Source organism: Rhinolophus sinicus, chromosome 15, assembly GCF_057876585.1.
Source record: "Rhinolophus sinicus isolate RSI-liver-muscle chromosome 15, RSI-T2T, whole genome shotgun sequence".
Lineage (NCBI taxonomy): Eukaryota > Metazoa > Chordata > Mammalia > Chiroptera > Rhinolophidae > Rhinolophus > Rhinolophus sinicus.
This window is the reverse complement of record NC_142515.1, coordinates 76,205,538-76,227,804: the sequence shown is the minus strand read 5'-3', so window position 1 is coordinate 76,227,804 and position 22,267 is coordinate 76,205,538. Positions and strand designations below refer to the sequence as shown.

Below are 22,267 nucleotides of genomic sequence, written 5' to 3'. Positions count from 1 at the left end.
ACAGTGACATGAAGACTGACGGCTCCATGAGTTAGATTTTAGTAAGTCACCAGATATCCACCTGCCAAGGAGGGAGCCACGAGGAGATCTGGGTCAGCATCTGCTGTGAACGCCCCTGCCCCGAAAGACTCCCAGCCCCTTGGGACCTCCGCCGTCCTGGAACTAGCTGGACGTGCAGATGGTGGGACTCTGGCAGCGTGCAGCAGCCTCACAGACATGATTTCTTGTTTGGGAACAGGGAAGTGGGGATACCTGGGCCCTGGACCCTGGGCTTTAGCCCACCTGCAGCAGCCTTCTCCTTGCCGGCCTCCCGGCCTCTGCTCTGCCCCCACTAGACTGCTCAGTTTAAAGCTTCGCATGGCTCCCTGTTGCCCTTGTTCTAAATACCCCAGACGTGGCTTGCTGTGGCTTGGCCTTGGCGCCAGTTTGGACCTCATCTCCTGCATGAACACATCACTGAATTTCCTCCAATTCCCCCATTTCTTGCTGCCTCAGGGCCTTTGCATGTAGGTTGATCCCTCTGCCTGGAAAGCTCTTCCCTTCTTCCTTTTACTTGGAGAACTCTACGGGGCTTTAGCTCACAGCTCACAGGTCCAGGAGTCCAGACCAGGTCATACTCTCTTGACTTTATCCAAATTATAATTTTATTTCCACTTATGAGCTCTGTACGTGTTGTGTCTGTCTCACCCATTTGCTCCATCACTATCCCTGGGTCTGGCGTGTGGCATGGACTCAAGGAGTGTTTGTTGACTGACAGACTGAACGAAGGGGTGGGATTTGGTGGAAGTGACGATGGGGAAGAGGTGGGGAAGCTTGAAATTTGGCTCACCTGCCCTTCCCCCGCCCAAGGGACCCCTAGTGTCCCCACCACCACCACATGGACCCCACTTTGAGAACCAGTGACTTAGGTCAGCCTTTTCACCTTATGGCTGAGTCCAGCATCTGCCCAAAGTCACGCAAGACTTGAGGCCACAGGTGAGGCCAGGGCAGTGACTCCAGTACCCAACTTCCTGCAACACACCATCGGGTCTTACAGCGGAGATTAAGGGGAGCCCCCCAGTTTGCTTTTGGTTGATAGCCTGGCTCCTGGAACAAGACACCCTAAGTCACCTGATGACAGGTATAAAGGCTGGACTGAGCTGTGCGCTGCAGCTACAGGTGTATTTCTTTCTCCTCCCTGGTGTCACCTTATCCACACCCTGGGAGACCAGCTGTGCTCCGTCCTAAACCTCCTGGTCAGCAGCCCGCTGCCCCCACATGCTGTCCCCCAGGTAAGGCTCTTGGGGCAAACGCACTGGATGCCCCCTGGGAAAGGGCTCCTGGCTGTACTCCCAGGGTCTTTCTGGGTCCCAGGTAGAGCAGAGGTGGAGTGGGGTGTGGGAAATTTCGACTCACTTGCCAAACCAGGAGGAACTGAGCATTTCTCTGGCAAAGTCGTGGACTAGGAACCCCACTGCTTCCTGGCCCTCACCAGCAGCCTAGACCCTCATCTTTCCCAAGTTTGGGTTCTCCCCACCAGTGTCCGGTGGGAAAAGAAGACTTGGGATGCAGTGGGGTTTTTTGTTTTTTGTTTTTTTTTAATCTGACATTTGTGGTGCCTCACCACCATGGCATTTTTCAGGCCTTTTCTAGAAACAAATATTTTGGGTTCAACTTGGGTGGGATCTCAGCGCTGGCCTCCTCCCACCCCAAATCTGCGCTCCTCAAGGTCACTGCCAAGGGCTTCTATGTCTCCTAGGAGGAGCTGCCATGAACCCAGGACCCATACTAAAAAGGAGAAACTATATTTATTTTAATTCCATTTCTATGTGCCAGCCCAAAAGCCCGGCTGTGCTGTGTAGCAGGTGCTCTGAGTTCAGTCTTCTTCCTCCTGCCTCGAGCTGTCTCCCCAAAGGACTGTCTTTTGGGTCTCTTTCCAGAAACGTTGCTGTGAACATGTCATTCCACATTCTGCTCCCTTTTTACCACACAAGGCCACATGCCACGTCCTCCACTCTGCACTTGGAGGGTCACACCAGCTGTGCCCAATAGGACATTGCCAGCCTCAGACGTCAGGTTTGAAAACAACTTCATTGAGATATAATTCACATCCCACACCGTTCACCCGTTTAAATCATACAATTCAATGGCTTTTGCCATATTATATTATTTTTTTAATTGTGGCCAAATATATATGACACAAAATTTGCCGTTTTAACCATGTTTACGTATGCAGTTCAATAGCGTTAAGTAATTCACAGTGGTGTGCCACCATCACTGCTATCTATTTCCAAAAGCTTTTTCATCACCCCAAACAGAAGCTCTGTACTCAGTAAGCAAAACCTCCTCATTCACCTTTCGACCCTCCCCAGCCCCATAACCTCTAATCCACTGCCTGTCTCTGTGAATCCACCTATTCATATAAGGGAATCACACCATGTTTGTCCTCCTGTGTCTGGCTTGTCTCACTGAGCATCATGTCCTCAGGGTTCATCCGCGTTGTAGCCGGTGTCAGGATGTCCTTCCTCTTTAAGGCTGAGTAATCTTCCAGTGTCTGGATGGACCACATTACATTTATCCATCTCTGCGGTGTTTGCAACTTTTGACCCCTGTGAACAACGCTGCTGTGAGCACGGGTGTGTCAGTATGTATAGAAGTGCCCCTAGGTGCATAGCTCGGAGCGGAGCTGCTGGGCAAAATGGTCATTCTATGTTTAGTTTTTTGAGGAGCCTGTCAAACTGTTTTCTGACACGTATGTAATTTCGATTTTCTAGCAGCCACATTAAAAAGTATAGAAAGTTACCGGTAAAATTAATGATCTATTTTATTTCACCTAATACATCCAAAGCATTATCTCAATATATAATCAATATAGAAGATTACTTATGAGATATTTTACTTTTTTTTTTCATATGAAGTCTTGGCAATCGGGAGTATATTTTTTACTTTAAGCACATCTGTTTGGACGCTGGACTTTCAACGGCTACAGTGAAATGGCTTCCTACCCGAACAGTGAAGTTGTACTTAATTTAAAAAATCTTTATGCGGTCCAGTTTTAAAACTTACATTTGAAATTTAGTAACATTTACACTTCAGTTCCTCTGTTGTATTAGTCACATGACAAGTGTCAGTAGCCGCGTGAGGCTAGGGCTCCCATATTGGACAGCGTAGGTTTAGACCAAACTATAGTCATGCGCCTCTTAACGTCGGGGGTATGTTCTGAGGGTCGGTGTATTTAAATTACAATTCATATCACTAGTTTCCCTTTCATAGAAATTCTAGAGCAACACATGCTGTCCAATAGAAATACAATGCAAGCCACACATATAGTTAATATTTTTCTAGTAGCCACATTTTAAAAAATGTAAAAGACACAGGTGAAATTAATTTTAATAATATACTTTCTTTAACCCAATAGATCCAAACTAGTATTGCTCGATGTGTGAGCAATATAAAAATTATGGAGATACTTTACACTCTCCTTTTCATCCTAAGCCTTGGAAATCTGATGTGTTTTATGGCAGCAACCCAATAAGGATGGTCAGTTTTCATCGCCATAGAACATGCAGTGGAAGAAGCAGACCTGCACGTCCAAGGCATTCCAAGTGTACTTACAAGTTTTCCACTCGTTGAACTGAGAATCAGCCTTCGTCTTTGGTTTGGTTTCCTTTTGACGTTGTTTTCAATTTACAGAAGAGAGTATTCGTTTTTAAATTTAAATGAGTATTAACAAGTCCATTCCTCAGACACAACAGCCACATTTCAAGGGCTCAGTAGTCATGCCAGGCTAGTGGCCCCTGAATTGGGGTTGCAGAGGTAGAACAGTTCCCTGATTGCAGAAGGTTCTAGTGGACAGTGCTGGGCTGTAGATCTGAGCTCCACCTGCAAAGTGGGAGAGAAGTTCAGGGTTACATTAAGAGGGAGAGTTGAGGTTCTGGATCATAATGGTTTGAGGTGTGTGGACTTGGGCAAGAGACAGACATGTCTCTGGGCCTCAGTTTTCTCATATGTGAAATGGGGGGGCTCCAGGGATGCAGGAAGTATAGAGAAGCAGAGCCAAGGTTGTAGATTTCCACTCAGTGGTTTGGGTCTGGGGTCTGGGAGGACTTTGGGACCACCTACGGGGACAAGAAGGACCCAGAATGGAGGGAAATCAGTCAGACCTCTAAATATCCAGGATCCCCCCATGCAGAACCAGAGGGGTTATCTTTGAGTACTTAGTGAGTGTGAAACACTGAGTAAATATAAACTCAAGTTCACAGTGGCATCCCCAAGCACTTCCTTTGCTCGCCCAGCAAACAGACCAGGCTCTCTTTCACCTCCAGGGCTTTGCATTGCATCTGCCAGAAACACCCTTTCCTCTGACTCCTACTCCATCTGGTGAGCTCTTACACAACCTTCAAAACCCAATCTCATTATACCCTTCTGAGACGGAGCCCCGGATTTCAGCCTCAACTCCAGGGTACTGGGGAACAGTCTGGGTAAGTTGGGAAAGGGCAGGGTCAAGGTGGGACCTGAGAGCTGTTGTGATCTATCCCACCTTCCCTGGGGACCCCTCCCCAGGTAAAGAGGTCATGTTGCCTAGTGGCTAGGAGAAAGACTGTCCTTGTTGGAATTCCAGTTCTGCTGTTTTCTCTCTCTGAGTCACTTAGCCTCAGTTTTCTCATCTGTAAAACAGGAATGAAAACAGTGCCTACCTCAGGAACTCATGAATGCTAACTTTGGTAACCCATGTGTGTCCCCAGGTGTGGGTTATTACTATTTTTATCAATAACACTGTCTCCACTCTCCCTCCTCCCAGCTACTCTGACCAAAGGGTGGGCCAAGACACGATGTCCCTGGCTCCATTATCTCCCTGGGCTTCTGTTGCAACTGCTTTTGGCTCTGTGCTTCTTCTCCTATCTCTGTGTGTCCCACGTCAAGCCCATGTGGTCCCCTAAGTCGGGGGGCCACTGCAGTGGACTCTCTCACCACAGTTCCCAATGGGTGGGCAGGGCCGGTGTCTTCCAGGGGGCCCCCTGCCAGGCCATCGTGAGGCCCCTGCCCACTTGCCCCTGCTTCTCCTGCTGTGGATGTGGCCATTCAACACCCCTGTGGCTCTGTCCCGCTGCTCAGAGCTGTGTCCCGGCACAGCTGAGTGCCAGCTGACCATCAATTGCAGCATGTCGCAGCGTGTACCCTCGGGCAGATGCAGTCCTCATGCATCACTGAGAGGTCAGCTACCCGCCATCCCTGAGGCCGCTCAGCCAGCACTGCGTCTGGTTCAACATGGAACCACCTGGCCACTCCCCATAGCTGCAAGCCCTGGATGGGTACTTCAATCTCACCATGTCCTACCACAGAGACTCAGACATCTTCATACCGTATGCTGGCTTGAGCCATGGCCCAGCCAGCCAGCCAATGCACTGGCAACCTGCCGGCCAAGACCGAGCTGGAGGCCTGGGTGGTGTCCAACGGAAAGGAGGATTCGGTCAGAGTGCGGTACTGCCAGATGCTTCACGTTCATCTCACAGTGGATGTGTCCCAGTGCTCCCACAAGCTGCCACCCTGCACAGTCATGACCGAGGGGCTGTCCCAGTACAAGTTTTCGAGAACTGGCTTTTGAGAATTCCTTACACCCAGACTAGCTCACAGAGAAGCTGTGGGAGAACGCCATGGTGCTGGGCTGTGCAGGCCTGGGCCCCAAGGGAGGAACTACAAACAATTCCTACCTCCCCACACCTTCATCCACCTCCACAACTTCCAGAGCTGCAAGGAGCTGGCCCTGTATGTGCTGGTGCTGGACAAGGACCATGCCCGCTATCTGAGTTACTTTGCTGGAGGGAGGCACTGCGGCCTTGGTCCAGCGGGGCCCTGATGTTCTGCAACACCTGCTGGCAGCTGCCACAGGAATCCAGCTACCAGAGGGTGCCCAGCATAGCCTCTGGCTTCACGTGAGCCAGCAGCCTCGGGCCGCCCCTGCCAGCCACCTCTGCTTTCAGGAATCTCACCTTCTGGGGACCTAGGTTGCAGGAGATCTCACTTACCTGGACTTTACTATCTGGGCACCTCTGCTGTCAGGAATCTGGGCTCTGGGGACTTTACCTGCCAGGGGCCTCACCTACTGGGGGGAGGCGTCTCACCTGCTGGGGACCTTGGCCAGTGGGGCACTCACCCACCAAGGCACTCACCCGTGGGGAATTGGCTTCAGGGTCCCACCCACTGGGGATAGTTCTGGTGGATTTGCGTACAATTTTTATTGCTGGTGTAACTGTGTGGGGCAGGCAGGAAGGCAATAGTGGCACTATTTTCTGGATGAGAAGGTGCTAATGAAAACGGATGTGTCTGTCCTTACTCTAGAAGAGTGGTTCTCACCCCAGAGTGACTCTTCTCTCTAGGGGACATTTGGTGATGTCTGGGGACATTTGTTATCATCACAACTGTAGGTAGGCTGATAGCATCAAGTGGTGGGCGCATTCAGGAATGCTGCTCAGCAGTGTGCAGTGTCCAGGATGGCCCCCCAAACCCAGAATGGCCTGGCCCCAAATGTCAAGGAGAAAACCCCTCAAAGTCAAGCCCCTCAGGCAGAGTGAGTAAGGCATGGTCCTGAGGGGCTGGAAAGTGGGGACCAGGCTGTCTTGGGGTCAATGTGGGGTAGGGGGACTTTCCACGCAGCGCGGGGGACAGAGAGGGAGGGCAGGGACTGCCCCACAAAGGAAGGTGAGAGGGGGAGCGTGTGATGTTGTGTGACAGGTGATCATGTGGAGCTTGGAGCGTGACCATCAGCGTGGATGTGCGTCGCTGTGTGTGACGGAATGTGTGACCCTGTGTCCTTTTGTTTTTGCAGGAGTGGTGACTTTGAGGGTGCCCCTCTCGGAGGGTGCAGTTCCAAGTGTGAAAGATGGCTGAGCATGTGAAATGTGGGATGTGGGTCTGTGTGTGACCCTGTCTAAGCCCCATGTGGGTGGCAGTCTCTGTGCCCTGTGTGTGTGTGGGTGTGGGGGGGGCATGTGCTGCTGAGAACCCCAGGCCCTGGAGTCTGCGGGGACAGCTCTGTTTACGTTTCAATTCTTTGGCGGGCTAAGCCAGAGCCCTGTGGTTGGGATATTGGATCTGGGGGAGACCGAGGCCCCAGAAGGCCCAGGGAGGGCACACACACACACAGAGGCAGCCAAGCTTCAGGGGCCACAAACCCAGGCTTCAAAGCCAATTTTCCTACTGTGTGTCTTGGGCTCAGCAACTTCCCTGTTTGAGGCTCAGGGCCATCTAGGATGGGTAAACTGAGGCTCGGCTTCAGCAGTGTCTGGGGACTCGGACCATGACTGCGCTGTCAGCCCAAACAGTGGAGGACTCCACCACCCCAAATTTCAGAGTCAGAATACTGCAGGAGTGGGAGGGGGACCCCTTCCAAACAGACCACTCACTGGCTGTGGCCTGGTTACCAAGCCCTGCTCTCAGGGCTCCCTGGAAGTCCTGCCTGTTAGCGGCCTTGAGTTTCTCTGGCTGCAACTTGGGGCCTGGGGAGCAGGGAGCTGGGGGACATTCCTGCCTGGCTAGGTGATCCTCCCTAGGGGCAGCTTCTGATTCAAGCCCTCTAGCTTCTGGACGTAGACTGGGTCTGGAAAGGATGTGGTAGTTAGAGGGTGGTCCTGAACTCAGATGTGTGGGAAAGCGGGGAGGGGCCAATCTAGGGGAACCGTAAAGGATGTTCCCTTGGGAGCCCCCAGTATGAGGGGCGGGAAGGGAGGGGTCCATGCCTCTGGTCTTTCTTTCATATGCCAGCCCAGCGCCGCTCCCACCCCCGGCCCTCCTCAGACCGTGGGACCCGCTGATCCCTCGCTCTGGGAACTCAACACCCCTGGCAGTACTGGGCCTGCCAAGCATCAAGGTGACACCGCGGGCAAATCTAAACACCGAGCCGCGCTTTTTCCATCCTCCGCGGGGGCTCGTCGTAAATCCCCCCTTGGAGCTCCGGCCAGGGCTTTTATGGGCCCAGGACCTAGATCCCTCGGGACGGGCTCTGCCCCAACAGGCGCCGGTTTCAAGGCTGGACGGGGCTGGCGCCCGCCCCAGACCTATCCCCACAGGGAGATGGACAGCGCGCGTGTATTTTTAGCTAGTGAAACAAGACAGTGGCTCAGAGTTCACTCTGGTGGGGGCCCGAGGGTGAGGGAAGCCCGGGACCACCTGGACCTCGGTCTCCTTATCTACATTGTGGCTCCACTTTCCCTCCCCAGAAGCACATCTTGCTGGGAGTTGGGATGGGACACGCTGGGGATGAGCGCAGGGACCTGCAGGGAGGGGGAACAGGAGGACGGTCCCTGCGGACATTGCCCCCATTCACCCCACTTTGCGTTTTGTACCTGGGAAACAGGACCCTCTCTGCATCTACTTTCCTTTTCCCCCATAGCAAACGGGATCTTCCCACCATCCTGCAGGTGGTACCCTAATCCATCCCCCTTTTCGCAGTGGAGATGGTGCCACTTCCCCACACGCCCTCATGCCTCACCAATACGTAGATACTGCCCGGTGCCCAGAATCACAACCCAGCTCGATTTTCCACACTTTATCTCTGTACAGTTATCGCGAGAGTCCCGAGGCTTCGACGGCATCTTCTGCGCAAGGGCAGTCTGTCACGCGGTTTGTCTGGCGGCACGGGGGGAGGGGTGCCGTCGGGGCGTGGGGCGTGGCCGCCGTCTGGCCAGGGTCGGGTGAGGTAGGGTCACACGCAGGCGCACTCGCGCGCCGACAGCTCGTGCACTGTGTGGTAGCGGCTGTGCACGTCCAAGAAGGACACTTCGTCCTCGTAGGCCGTCGGGCGGCAGCAGGGCTGAGCGCGCACCCGCTCCCGCCGCACGCGCCGCCGCTGGCGCAGGCGCCGCAGGCCCAGGTCGTAGACGCGCGCGGCCGCCTCGCACGCGCCTGCGCAGTAGCGGAACAGCACCGTCTCGTCCGACGTGTAGCCCAGGCCCAGCTCGCTCACGCGCACCTCGAGTTCGTGCAGCCCGCATGGCCGCGTCCCTGACCGCGCACGCGCGCGCCGCCGTCTGGGCCCCGCCCGACGGCGCAGACCCGGCGACCGTCCGGTCCAGGGCGTTAGCTGGCGCAGCTCCACCGCGTCTGGGGCTCCCTGCAGCAGTGCACGGTCTGCGAGGGGAGGGAAAGAACGGGGTGGGGATCAGTGAGTGGGTGGGTGGGAGTCCCCTCCCCTCGCTGTTTCGCTGCAAAAAGTGCCCCTTGCCGGTTAGCTGGGGCGCTAGAGCATCTACCATATTTCCGCCCATGCACCCTCTCTGGTTGGTGTTGGGAGAGTGCATATCCAGACCCCCCCATGCAAGACCCCCAACGCTACTACCAACACCCCTCTCTGGACCCTGCCCCTCTACTGTGCTGCTCACTCTGAGCAATGTTGGAGGGCTGCTTCCCTCACTCTTTAGCTGGGCAATATGGTGTCTAGCTCACGCTGAGGTCCCCACCCAAAGTCCCCACATCTTGTCTGAGCTTCTAGGCTTGTCATAAGGCCCCACCCTCCTACTCCACTGTGCAGTGGGACTCAAGTTTCTCCATCAAACCCAAATCGGGGTGTTTGTACTTTTCAGAAGAGGAGCAGCAGGCACTGAGGCCACGTGTGAGGCCTGTGTGGGGAACCCAACACATGGGGTGGCAGCAGCTATTGTCAGGGCCATCTCCATGTTACAGGTAAGGAAACTGGGCACCCAAAAGATCAGAGACTGGGCCAAGAGCACACTAGTAGCAGGAGGCAACAAGAGAGACAAACCCAGACAGCATTCTTCTCGCCTCCATTGAGCGCCCAAGTTTGGCCCAAGTCCAGCCCTCTTCTCCCACAGTTGCCAGGAGGTGCCTGGAGTCACAGGTTCCCAGGGTCCCATAGCCTAAGTTCATTTCCCAAGAGGCTGGCCCTGCCCCAGTACAATAAGTCCTCATTTAACATTGTCCATAGATTCTTGGAACTGCGGCGAGACGACGAATAACAAAACCAATTTTACCAAAGGCTAACTGATACAAACAAGAGTTAGGTTCCTACAGCATCTCATCAACATGTTCAAGGAAACGAATGATTTTATTTAAGGACCTGTTGCATTCAGCAATCCCAGGAGAGAGGTGCACACATTGGAATGGCAGGCAGGGGGCTCCCAGCCCCTGAAAGGTTGCAGTCACCCTTGTAGTGGGGAGAGGAAATCCTGAGTTTAGCCCCCACCTGCCCCCAAGGCTGGCGCACCTGGCTGTCAAATAACTTACTGGGAGGCCCAACGGGGTGGGGCTGTGTGTCACCCTGGGGGGTGTCTGTTCCGGTAGGGGGTCTCAAAAAGCAGACAAACGCAACATCTGTTCCTAGTTCTGCCACTGTCAGCCTTGTACAACTTCAGGCAGGTGATGGCCCTGCTCTGTGGCTCAGTTTCCCTGTATGCTCCATGCAGTTTGCAGAGTCCCTGCTGGGGCTGGGGCTGAGGCTAGGAGGGTGCGAAGTGGGAGGAGACTGACCAGCCTCCTTTGAGTTCTTACAGCCCAGGGCAGGACTGGGATGGCCAACTCTGTCTCTGCTCTGGGGTTAGGTTCGAGCCTAGCTCACTTCTGGTGCCTAAAATTCTACCATTTAGTGTGCCCACCCCAAAGATGTGCATCTAGAGAGTTATTCCGGGGGTTGCCAGATGAAATACAGATGCCCAGTTAAATTTGAATTTCAGATAAACAGTGAATAATCTTTTAGTGTATCTGTCCCTGCCTCCCTCCAGCAGGCCTGGCCACGTGCACAGGGTCTGGAATGCAAAGAGATGAGATCTGCTCCCCACCCCCACCTTCCCAAGCCTGAAATTCTACCATCAGCACATTAGTCCCGGGGCCTAGAACATTAGGCCTTTGGAGGATCAGGGGCCACTCCCTTCCCCCAGTATCACTGGGCCCAGGGACAGGATACAGGGCAAGCAGGCACCCGCCCATGGGCCATAGGCCGGGACCCACCCTGGTGAATTACCCTGTTGGTGCCTTGCCCCCAGGTCCTGGAGCACTGACTTTTGGGGGCCCCACCCAGGTTTCTAGGACCCAGTGTCCTGGGAAGGACTGCCGCCTACTAGGGGAAGCAGTGGGGGCGGAAGTGAAGCCCATGCCGGAGGCCACCCTTGTCCATTGTGAAGACAAGAAAGAAGGATTGTGTGGGTCAGCACGCATGCCCCCACCCGCGGGCGCCATGCACACACCCCGCGTGCGCCTACACCTCAGCCACCCGCGCTGGCGCACGCGTGGACACGTGAGCACGCACACGATGTCGGGGCCCAAGCAGAACCTGCAGAGGGCAGGCTCCAGGGGCGAGTGGGGAGTTGGACCGGGTAGCCACGCCCCCATGAGCGTTTGCACTTCTCTACTTCCCTGCCCTCCCCCCACCACACGTCTCTCCCACTCTTGTCTCTGTCTCTGTGCCTTTATCTAACGGTTTCTAGGTCTCTGTCTCCTCCTCTTCTTGGACCCTGTCTACCCGGGCAGGTCACTGGGACCTCAGGTCCAGCCTCCTTCTCCCCCCACCCCCTGCCAGGATGCGAGGGCCACCGGGCCGGGCAGAGTTCCCAAGTCTAATCTCCATCTGGCCCTTGAGGGTCAGAGCCTAATTCCTTGTGACAGCTGAGCCGAGACACCCCAGTTCCCAGGAGCTATGCGTCCCACCCTGCCAGCCTGTTGGGGGGATTTGCACCCTCCCCTCACCCCATCTAAAAAAAGCCTCTGTGGCCCAGCTCCACTGCCTGAAATTCCACCAGTATGGCCGCCCCTGTGTCGGGGGTATCTGACCCAAGACTGGGGAAAGGGCTTACACTGGGCCAGGCGGGCGATCCGGGCGTCCAGGGTGCGAGGTGGCCGGCGCAGCGGGGCTAACGCGGGTCCGAGGCGGTGGCTGAGGAGCAGGCCTTCCCGACACATCCAGATGGAGAGCACGGAGCTGCAGAGCACGGAGGCCAAGGCCGCCGCCTTCCAGCGCTGCATCCTTGGCCTGCGGGCACGGGATGGTCAGCCACAGGGCCTCCCTCTGTCAGGCAACAAACGGGCATGGGGCACTGGGCCAGGCACTGGGGACACAGTGGGGCCCCTGATTTTGAACCACTCCTGCTTAATGGTCAATAATAACAGACATGATTCATCAAGGAACCACCGAACATGGTTGTGAAAAATGCTGCCAAAAGGGGGTGGGCACTGTGCCAGGGGTAACAGGGGAACCGCCCTCATCTGGGGGGTCCCAGAGTGCTTTCCTGAGGATTGAGAAAAGTTGAGACTTGAATGAGACTTAAACAAACGTAGGAGTTGGCCAGGCAGAAAAGAACAGCATCACAGGCAGGGGGAACAGACAGTGCAAAAGTACTGAGGCTGAACCAAGCTTGGCAATTCCAGCCTGGGTGACTGCAGCCCAGTGATTTTAGGGGAAGAGTGAAAGATGAGGGCATTGCCAGCAGGGGGCACTGTGGGACGAGGGTAGTGAATGAGCTGGTGCTTACTGTGTTTTTCCTAAAATAAGACCTCCCCGGACAACCAGCTCTAATGCATCTTTTGGAGCAAAAAATGAATATAAGACCCGGTCTTATTTTACTATAAGATCCGGTCTTATGTAATATAATGTAATATAAGACCGGATCTTATATTCATTTTTGCTCCAAAAGATGCATTTGAGCTGGCTGTCCGGCTAGGTCTTATTTTAGGGAAAACACGGTAGAATACAGTCTGGGAGGCAGGAACTCGGGTTGAGACTTTGTTCCCTATATATCCAGGTCCTTGGGAGTGAGTTCCTGCCTCTCTCAGAGCCTGGGTTTTCTCTCCAGACAAGTAAACCGATGCCCAGAAATGGGCAGCGATGAACCAAAGCTGCGCTCGATCCACTTCCAGGCCTTTGCATAAGCCGGTCCTACCACCCAGAACACTCTTCTCTCCCTCCCCACTCCCATTCCCCCTTCAGTCTCAGCTTGGAAGGCGCCTCCCCCAGGAAGCCTTCACTGACTGCCCGCCCCCACCCCCACCCCAGGCCCTAAGCATCCCCCATTAGGACACCCATTAGGTGCTGTGACTGCTTGGGAGCTTCGTGCTCAGTGCATACAGTAGGTGTTTAATAACCCACGCGCACTCCCACCCCCACCGTGTCCAAGCAGCTCCCTACCGCTGGGCGGCCCCCAGCCCGCGTTTACATTCCCCCAACCGGCTGCCTGGTGTCGGCCTGCGCGCGGGGCCTGGCGACCCGCCCGGTGTAAACATTTACACGGAGCGCTGAAAGCCGGGCTGGACGTGGGTCAGCGCCTGGGCTCGGCCGCGGGGTGCCTGGCGCCCCCAGGCGCGCTACTCGGGCGGAGCAGGCTGCTTGCGGCTACGCAGAGCAGTTATTTGCCTGCGATTTGCATAGGCCAGACCCTGTGTGGATTAGTCGTAGCGTCTCTCCCTCGCCCATGAATGCCCATGAATGCGCTGGCACAGGACCGACACCCACCAAACAGTAACATTGGGCATTTATTAAGCGCCTGCTGTGTACCAGACCCGGTGCTAAGCCCACAAGAGAGGCACAATATCTCCATTTTACAGCTGGGAAAACCGAGGCACAAAACGGATAGGGAGGGGCTTGTTCAAGGGCACTTAGCTAGACAAGGACGTGGGATTCGAGCCTGGGTTTTTTGACACGACACACGCTGCACACCTGGGCTGTGCTTGGGAGCAAATGCTGTGGAGTCACCCAGAGCACTTGCCACTCTTCGATATCACAATTTTTATTACTGGTGGTGGTGGTGGTGGTAGAGAATGAGCTCCTGGACTTAGGGGCCTGTAATCAAACACTGGGCTGGCCTGGACATCTGAGAGCACAGTGTGTGCAAAGGCCTGGCTTGTTGAAGGAAAGGGCTGGAGCGGAGTGAGGGAGGGGAAGAGAAGGAAGAGGTGAGGGCAAGGAGGTGATTGGGGCAGGTCGTGCAGGGCCTCGTGGGCTGCAGGGAGAATATTTCATTCTCAAGTTTGTGAAACAAACAGAGGTCAGCCCTACATTTTGCAGGTGCCCAAACCCACACCCTTTATTCTTAGTGAGCACCTACTTTATGCCAGATCCCCTTCTACAAACTCAACACATATTAAGTCATTTCAACCTCACAGGAGTCCTTATTCTCATTTTACAGATGGGGAAACAGGCCCAGAGTAGTGACATGACTTGCCCAAGGTCACCGAGCTGAGATTGAAACTCTGGTAGCCTCAACCCGAGAGGGGGAGATGGGCAGGGAAATCCACCCAGGCCCAAGACTCATAGGGCATGGCTTTCTCTGGACCTCAGCACCCTGCTTGCCCTCACCCAAGTGCCTCGGTTTCCCTCATAGGCTGGAACAGGGCCCCTGCACGGTACCAGGCTGTGGCCCTCTGTCTCTGCTAAGGGCTTAAGAGGGGTCTGACAGTGTGGATGAGACACCAGCCCAGAGATGGCCTGGCCACAGGAGCTCCCGGTGGCCTTGGAACAGCAGACCCCCCCCTCCAGCTCTGATGGGGGGCAGGAAAGCAGAGGGGCTGACAGTGGAGGGGGCCCAGCAAGCCAGCTGATAAGCTTGTTGGTTAACAATGGGCCTTTCTGTTAGGGGGTCACCCAACTGGTTTGTCTCTGGCACAGACCTGACCGGGAGGGGGTGATGAGGGTGTGGCGGAGGGCACAGGGGAGGGACCAGGTGTGCTTGTGTCACGGAGGACTCTAGACTTGGGGAAGTGGGTTCTCTCCCAGTGCACTTGGGGCTCACACTCACTCACACCCAGCATTCTCACGCTTGCACACACTGTACCCCATTCACACACTTGGGTGTTTTCACACTCACACGCTCAAACACTATCCCATTTATACTAAGTATTTTCATATAATCATGCATTTGGACGTTTTCACACACACTGAAACCCTCACAGTCACCCTCTTGAACACTATGACACACACTTGGGAGTTCTCACACAAACATGATTACACCCACACACTCACACCCACCAACTTAAACATTACCACACACCAGCGATTTGTACTCACACACTTGAGCATGTTTATACTCATGCATTTGACACTTGCACACTTGAACACTACCACGTGCCTATGCTAGTGTGTTTCACACACTCACACACTTTCATACTTGGGCATTTTACACTGTACTCAAACACGATCCCGTTTGAACACAACCATGTTCACACACTGGTGTGACACCCACATTTTGGCTACATGTTCACACACACGGGGGCACACATGTGAACACACCCCAAGTGCTGTAGGGCCCTTGGCTGCAAAGACCCCGGAGGAACAGCGAACGGCATAGACACGGTGGGCTGAGAGCAAGGCACGTGGAAGCAGAGGAGGCAGAATGACCCAGGAGAGAACTGCCCTACCCTGACCACTGGTGTCTGGCCCAGGTCCACACCTGCTGGCATCTCAGACAGGGCCTGGCCAGGGGTCCCTTCCCAGCCCTCAAACAATGTCCAGACCCTGGAGAGTCCTCACTGCCGGGGCAAGGGAGCACTCTCCCTTCTTGGAGGCCATGCCAGTCTGAATTGCAGCAAGAGGGATCAAGGGTAGACCTCCACCTCTAGCTAGAGGCCACAGAATCCCCAGGGCTAGGGCGGAGAGGGAGGGGAAACTGAGGCTCAGAAAGGGGTGATGAATAGCTTGAAGTCACACAGCCAGGCAGATTTTTCCAATCATCCAAAGAGCAGACAGTCAGGGTGAGGGTGTGTAGGTGTTTCTGGCAGCTTCCTTGGTGGTGCCAAGAAATACTGCTCATTATCTTGGTACCCAGGAAACGCCCTGGGGCTCCACCTTTCCACAGAGCTTCCCAGGGGACACCTACCAGGCATACCTGTTCCCAGGATGAACAACCTCTGTCCTGAAGAGCTCCTGGCCTCAGGAAGGCACCTGCTGCATTCTTGTTCCCAGGGAGAGGAAAAACAAGAGGGGACTCCTCCTCCCTCGATCCATTCATCCCTCTAGTGGGGGGAGGTCTGGAATTGGGGCCTGCCCATTGGGCAAACTCCTACTCATCCTTCAAAGCCCCTAAAGCCTCTCCTTTAGGAAGCATTCACTGCTCCCTATCTTAGCACCCTGGCCACAGGTCCTTCTTTCTTGCCGAGCCCTGCAGCATGGTGTCTATGTCCACGTCTGTCTTTTCTGGACTGTGGGTTTCTGGAGAGGCAGGTTGGGCTGGATTATCGCAATCATTCTGTTCAGAGAGGCCTGAGCTGGCTGCAGCTCCCCAGTCTCCACACTTTTGCTGTGTGGTGCCTTCCTGCCCGTGTACCCTTCTCCTTCCTCTCCACCTCACTCAACATGTCCTGGTCCTGTCACCTGGTCTACCCACCTTCAGGAAGTCTCTGAAAGGGGCCGCCCAGCACCATGGGAATGCTAGGGAGGGCACGGGACAGCTTGACTGGGTGGCTGGTGGGGCTGTCATCACTGCCCATGGGCAGAGCGAGCCAGACTGTGAAGCCACATGGGGAGACGTGGGGGTGGCCTGCACACTCGAGGAAGGGCGTGTGTCTGTGAATGCTGCAGCACGTGGGTTCCAAACAACTGAGTTTGAGTTCCTGCCCTGCCTCTTCCTGGTGGGGTAACATGTGCTCCTCCACTTCTCTGAGCCTCAGTTTCCCCATCTGTACAACAGACTGCCCAGGATACCCTCCCTCATTTGCAGGGCCATTTAATTCAGTAAAGTCCTTCAGAGCCGGCTGATGGTAGCTGCTGAGCCCGGCCCTCAGACACATGTGCTTGCACACCCATGCCTCTGTTTCACCCATCAGTGCTGAGAGCCCCAGGGCTGATAGCTGGGCCTGTTCCTAGGGCAGCCCTACTTGTCTCCTTTCCCCCAGGGGCTCCCTGGGCTTCCACTGATGGGGGTTTCCTGGGGTTCCACTGATGGGGGAAACTGAGGCCCCATGACAGGCGGGACCTGGGCCTCTCTCAAGGAAAGATTCAATGGTTCTGCAAAACAAGAAACAAATTCCACAGCCCACAAAAATGTGCCCCCTCCGTTGGAGGGCCCCAGAACCCAGCCCCACCCCATGGTGGGGACGGGGAGACCAGGGCAGCCGTAAGCTGGCGACGCACATCTGGGGGTAAATCAGGAACATCTGGCTAGCACAGCTGGTTCTGATGCCACATCTGCATGGGCCAGGGGCCAGCCTGTGGGACAGCCTCATGGCGGGTCACAGAGACACCCCTCTCCGACCCTTCCAGGTCTGGCCAGAAGTGGGGGCCTATCCTCTCCTCTTCTTCCCCCAACCCAGAAGCTGCCTGCTGCCCAACCAGTAGCACCATCGCTGGCTCCCTGATACTCTGAGAAGCGAGTCTCTCAGCTCCCGAGCTTGTCTTAAGCGGCACTGGGTCTGTCTTCATCAAAGTGCAGCTGAGGGCTGAACAGACAGAGTGACTTCTGGGGACAACTGTGCTGGTTATAATAGTAAAATAATAATAGCTAATACTAACCCTAGCGAATAACACCACTGGTGTATGACTCATAGCAAGCTATGGACTATTTTATCCCCATTTTGTAGATGGGAAAACTGAGGTCCAAAGAAGTGAAGTAACTTGCTCAGGGTCAAACAGAGCATAAATGGCCAAGCTGGGATTTGAATTCAAGTGATTTGGCAAACGCCTACTCATCCCTCAAAACCCCAGCCCCAACACCCCCCCTCCACATTATTAACCACTGTACCATATGGCCTCTGTAACAATAACAACAGTAACTTTAACACCTGGAAATATTGGCTATTCCATTTACTTAGTGCCAAGCACTGTGCTAAGTGCTTTCTGCATGTTTAATTCTCCCCCCAGTTCCTGGGAAGATGTTATTATTATTAGCCCCGTTTTCCACACAGGGAAATTGAGGCTTGGAGAGGTAGAGTGACATGCTCAAACAAGTGGCTGAGCTGTGGTTGAACCTGGGTCTGAAACTGGGTTTTTCTAAATGTCTCCACAACCCTTGGATTCTGAGTAATGCCAAGGGGGAGGAGAGGTCCAGGGAGGGTGTGATAGGCTCTGCTGTTTGCGGGGAAAGTGGGGCTAAGCTCCAGGGAAGTAAGAGGTTTCCTCAAAGACAATACAGCAGAGCAGAACTAGCAGGTAAATAAAGGGCCAGATGGCAGAAAGCCCAGACAGCAGGCTGGGCTCTGCCCCCAACACATTAACTCAGCAAATACTTACTGAGCACCTACTGTGTGCTGGGCCAGGCACAGAACTCAGGATGGCAAGGTCAACCTGGGCCCCGCCCTTGCCAACTCATTGCCCAATCAGGGAAAGGGATGATAAATAAGAAATGAATATGGTAATTTAGATGTTGACAGTGCAAAAACAACAAAATAAAATGAGGTGAAGCAATAGTGACTGGGGCTGTTTTGAGGTTGAGTGGCCAAGGAGTGCTTCTCAGAGGAGGCAGCATTTGAGCTGAGACCAAGGGAAGCTCTGGAGAGGGCATTCTAGGTGGAGGGAACTGCAGGAGCAAAGGCTAGGAGGCAGGACTGTGCCTGTTCAAGGTGACCCGTGTGACGTGTGACGGGAGCAACAGAGCCAGGGACAGTACGAGGAGAGGTAGGAGAGGTCACCTGCAGGGTCAGTCCTCCATTCCCCATTGGTGCCTGGAGCCCTCTTCCTGCACCTGCCACTGCACAGTCGTAGTCTTGGGGAGGCTGCGGCGGGGAGTGTGTGTGTGTGGCAGGTCCACCAGCTTTTCGGAGCCACAGTTTCTGGCCCGGCTCTCTGCTGCTGGCCTGTAAAATTCCCACCTTGACCACACAAGGCTGGTCTGGGCCTGGTCCTGCAGGCATCTGGGTGGGCGGGAGAGGGCTCCCTGGGGTGGGATAACAGGATCAGCCTAATGAGGCCTGGCATAGCTGAGCAGCTGGTGTGGGGCCCAGCGGGTGGTGTGAGGGATGTGGGTCCTCTGGGAGTTGCCAGGACGACACCACACAAAGCTGGCCAGTTGACAGAAAGGGAAACCAAGGCACAGACCCCAGGTCCAACTCAAACCTTAACACTGGTTTCCTGGGAACCAGGGTACCTGAGTCACCTCTTCCATCTCCCCAAGTTCAAATGTTGCCTCAGGTCCCAGAAACATTGAGCTATTTAGGTACCAATGGTGTCCTCCCTCTGGGCCTGTTTCGCCAACTGGGAAGTGACATCCCCCTGCTGCCAGCGGGGGCCCCTCCTCTAATTTCTTACTTGCTCAAGGTCCTCTGCCCCACCTTTTGGGACCAGGAAAAATCTATCTGCAGAGGACTCCCATAGTCCCTCAGCAAAGACGGCCAGGACAAGTGACACCAGATGAGTTAAAGACCCATTCCTCTCTCCTCTGTATTTCCAGTTTCCACCTACAGGAATCTGCCCTTGAATGCCCCAGCCCATTGCTCCCTCTGACAACCTTTCAGAACAGTCTCTCCTACCTATACTCACCTTGGCACCCTGGATTTACCACAGCCAGCCATCCTACTCTTTCCTGCTTCCAGATCTTTGCCTGTGCATTTTCTGCCACCTGGAATGCCCTTTCTTTTCCCACTCAGAAAACTCCTACTCATCCTTCACAGCCCTAGCTCCAATGAGCCTCCCCAGGAAGTTTTCCTTGACCACCGTACCCTGAGGTAGAGCCTTTGTTCACCCTGGCCTCCACCCTGGGTCTAAGTCTGTCGCCCTTGAAGGACAGTAGCCTTGATACCAAACAGGCAGTACTACCATTGCTATCCAACAAACATTTGTTGAAACAATCTTTTGATTGTGTGCTTGTGCCTGGCTATAAACTGGTTCCTTCTCCTGCCCTGGACTCTTTATAGCCTCTGTTTCCTCCCTGAAAACTGAGGCCTGAAATTTGAGGGACAAGCGCTAATGGAATTTCAGACAGTGCCCTGCTGCAGAGGGGCAATGTTTGGTTTTCTTCTCCGCACCCCTAGAACCAGCTCTTTGCAGCTCATTGAGGATGGGCTGGAAGGCCCAGCAGTGGCTTTGGAAACCTGAATCTCAGGCGTCCAAGGTTTGGGAGGGGTGTCCAAAGGGCCCCAAAGCAAGGGGCTGGGGGGTGGGGAGAAGCTGGCAAAGCCAGGAGTCTTCCCTCTGCTGACATCCGCCTAGACCAGTCACGCCCCATTGGGGCTTCCTCAGCCCCGGGCGCTTGGAGACAGACAAAGAGTGTCATGGAACACAGAGAGAAGGATGTTGGGCAGGGAGAGGGCAGGGAGGGCAGGCAGGAATGAGGAAAGTCAGGGGTCCAGCCTCTGGCGCCCCAACCCAGGTCCCTGGCCCTGCTCCCTGGATCTGGGCTGGTGGCCCAGCCTTGAAGGTAACCACAGGCCCACTGACCAGGGCCAGTGGCACCACAGTACATACAGGTGCTTCCTGGGGAGGGGGCAACAGTGACAACAGTCCCTAGAGGGGCCATTTCCCTCCCCAATCCCAGGCCAAATATGCCCACTGTTTGCAAGCCCCTCAGCCTGATGACCTCTAATCCCCAAACCGCACCAACTGGAAGAATTTTGAGACTATCCTGAGCAAGAGAATGCCTCTTTTTCAAAGCAAGAAAGTGAGGCACAGCCCCCACTCCTTCAAATCCGGGTTTTGCCCTTAAGGGACCCCCCCAAAGAAAAGGGTTTCGCGCCCTCTTGTGGCTGAACAGGCGGCTCCAGGAGCCAAGAGAGCCAGGCCCTTACCGGAGGACACCGTGTCCCCGGTGGCGGCGGCGGCGGCGCGCAGGGAACGCGGCTGGAACGCGCCACTGACAGATGTTTACTTCTGCGCGCAGCTGGGCCGCGACGGCAGCTCCCCGCCCGGGGTCTGCGGGATCCGGATGCCCCCCAAGGCCCCTCGTAGACCACAAGGCAAAAGGGGTCTCTGGGGCTCGCCCTCCTAGAGGCTGCGGAGAAGATTCCGGCTGCCCTCCCTCGCTCCCACCCCTCTTCAGACGCACACATGGCGGTCGGAAGAGTCAGAGGCGCGCCCGCCCCGTCGGACAGGGAACCCCCCCCCATTACAGATCCTGACTTGAAAGGGAGTTTAAGATCGCCCTCCCCACCCCGCTCCCCGACACACGCGGACCTGTCGCCAGTTGATCCCATACGCGCGCCGGTTCTCAGCTCAAGGAGAAAATCTGGTCTACCCCGAGTCCCTGGAATGCCCCCAGGCCTCCGTACATGGGGCTGATCCTGCCCCCACCCCAAACCCTGTGGGCCCCTCCACTCGCCCTTGCTTACCTGCTAGGGCGCCCGACTACCCGTCAGTGGCGGTGGCGCCTACCACCCGCGCCGGCCCCAGCCCCTGCCCCTGCCGCCGCGACCGCCATCCGGGCCGCCTGGGCCGGCGGCACCCGGGGGAGCCCGGGCCGGAGGGGGCGGCCGCGGTGGGGACGCGGCGCGGGCCGGCCCATGGGGTCCCCCGGGGTTCGCTCAGCGGCGGGCTGTGGCCATGCCTGTCGGGCGGGGTCGGGGGCTGGGGGTGCCCTGGACGGCCGGCGACTCGGAGGGCGCGGAGGGCAACGGACGGCGCGGGCGGCCTCGGCGCGCGGCGCGGGTCTCCGGAGCGGTAGTGCGAGGGTCCCGGGTCTCGGAGCGGCTCCACGGCGCGCTCTCCCGCCGCCTCGGCCGCTCCCGCCGCAGACAGCTCGGCCGGCTAGGGGCCGGGGGCGGGGCCGGGGGCGGAGCCAAGGGCGGTGGCTCGGGTTTCCCGGGACGGGAGCCGCCCCCGCCCCGCCCCCGCCCGAGGGGGTAGGAGAAGCGCAGGTGGCAGGGGTGCCGGGGCCACAGCGCCCCCCTAGACGGCGATCTCCCCGGGCCGGGAGAAGCCGGCGGCGCTCCAGTGGGAAAGCAGGGGCCCCAAGACTCCTCCTCCCCAAGAGCCCCTCCTAGGATCAGAGCCACAGCGCCCCGACGCCACTCAGCGCCACTCAGCGCCCACCACTGCACTGAGGATCTGGCCTTACTGTCAGACCCCCGGGTCCTGCCTGGTCCCCTTTCGGAAAGCAAGGCCCCAAGAAGTTCCCTCATCGAGGAAGCCCTTTAAGGAAACTCCCAGAGCAGCACCCCCTCAATTAGCTGTTTCCCATCCCCACTCCAGGAACTCAGACGGCTCATCTTACCGTAAATCCAGGGCCCCAAGACGGCCCCCCCCCAGACCCACCGTGCAATTGAGAGTCACAATACTCCCCCCGACGACGGTGACAGCGGCCCACAATCTCCCCACCCCACTGAGGACTTGGGGTCTCCCTAGTCCCGCTCCAGGTCCTCTTTCCAGAAAGCTAAAGAAACCCCTCCTGAGAAAGCCATTCCGGAGACCTGAGATGCGAAGATTTTCCCT

At 55.9% G+C, this 22,267-nt stretch overlaps 1 protein-coding gene, 1 long non-coding RNA gene and 1 pseudogene across 3 annotated transcripts; 1 reads left to right on the top strand and 2 right to left on the bottom strand.

The window, feature by feature from the left end:
- Positions 1-2,054: 2,054 nt before the first annotated feature.
- Positions 2,055-4,713, bottom strand: LOC148755226 (uncharacterized). Its single transcript, XR_016018997.1, has 3 exons — positions 4,520-4,713; positions 3,595-3,861; positions 2,055-2,588 (listed from the first exon to the last, which is right to left on the bottom strand). It is a non-coding gene; the product is annotated as an uncharacterized LOC148755226 (long non-coding RNA).
- A 248-nt stretch (positions 4,714-4,961) lies between these two features.
- Positions 4,962-5,969, top strand: LOC141572849 (3-galactosyl-N-acetylglucosaminide 4-alpha-L-fucosyltransferase FUT3-like; annotated as a pseudogene).
- Positions 5,970-8,509: 2,540 nt separating this feature from the next.
- Positions 8,510-21,593, bottom strand: NRTN (neurturin). 2 transcript variants are annotated; one of them, XM_074337660.2, is made up of 3 exons: positions 21,169-21,593; positions 11,781-11,992; positions 8,510-9,105 (listed from the first exon to the last, which is right to left on the bottom strand). In XM_074337660.2, the coding sequence occupies exons 2-3, from the start codon at positions 11,947-11,949 to the stop codon at positions 8,681-8,683; spliced, it is 594 nt and encodes a 197-aa protein (XP_074193761.1). In that variant the 5' UTR covers positions 11,950-11,992; positions 21,169-21,593; the 3' UTR covers positions 8,510-8,680. The 2 variants fall into 2 exon arrangements, with proteins under 2 accessions (XP_074193761.1, XP_074193762.1); XM_074337661.1 differs by having other exon boundaries at positions 11,781-11,956.
- Positions 21,594-22,267: the final 674 nt, after the last annotated feature.

Coding starts and splice junctions, on each gene's coding strand:
- NRTN (XM_074337660.2), bottom strand. CDS start 11,949: ATGCAGCGCTGGAAGGCGGCGGCCTTGGCCTCCGTGCTCTGCAGCTCC. Junction 9,106..11,780: donor GATCGCCCGCCTGGCCCAGT/GTAAGCCCTTTC, acceptor CTCCCCTCGCAG/ACCGTGCACTGCTGCAGGGA.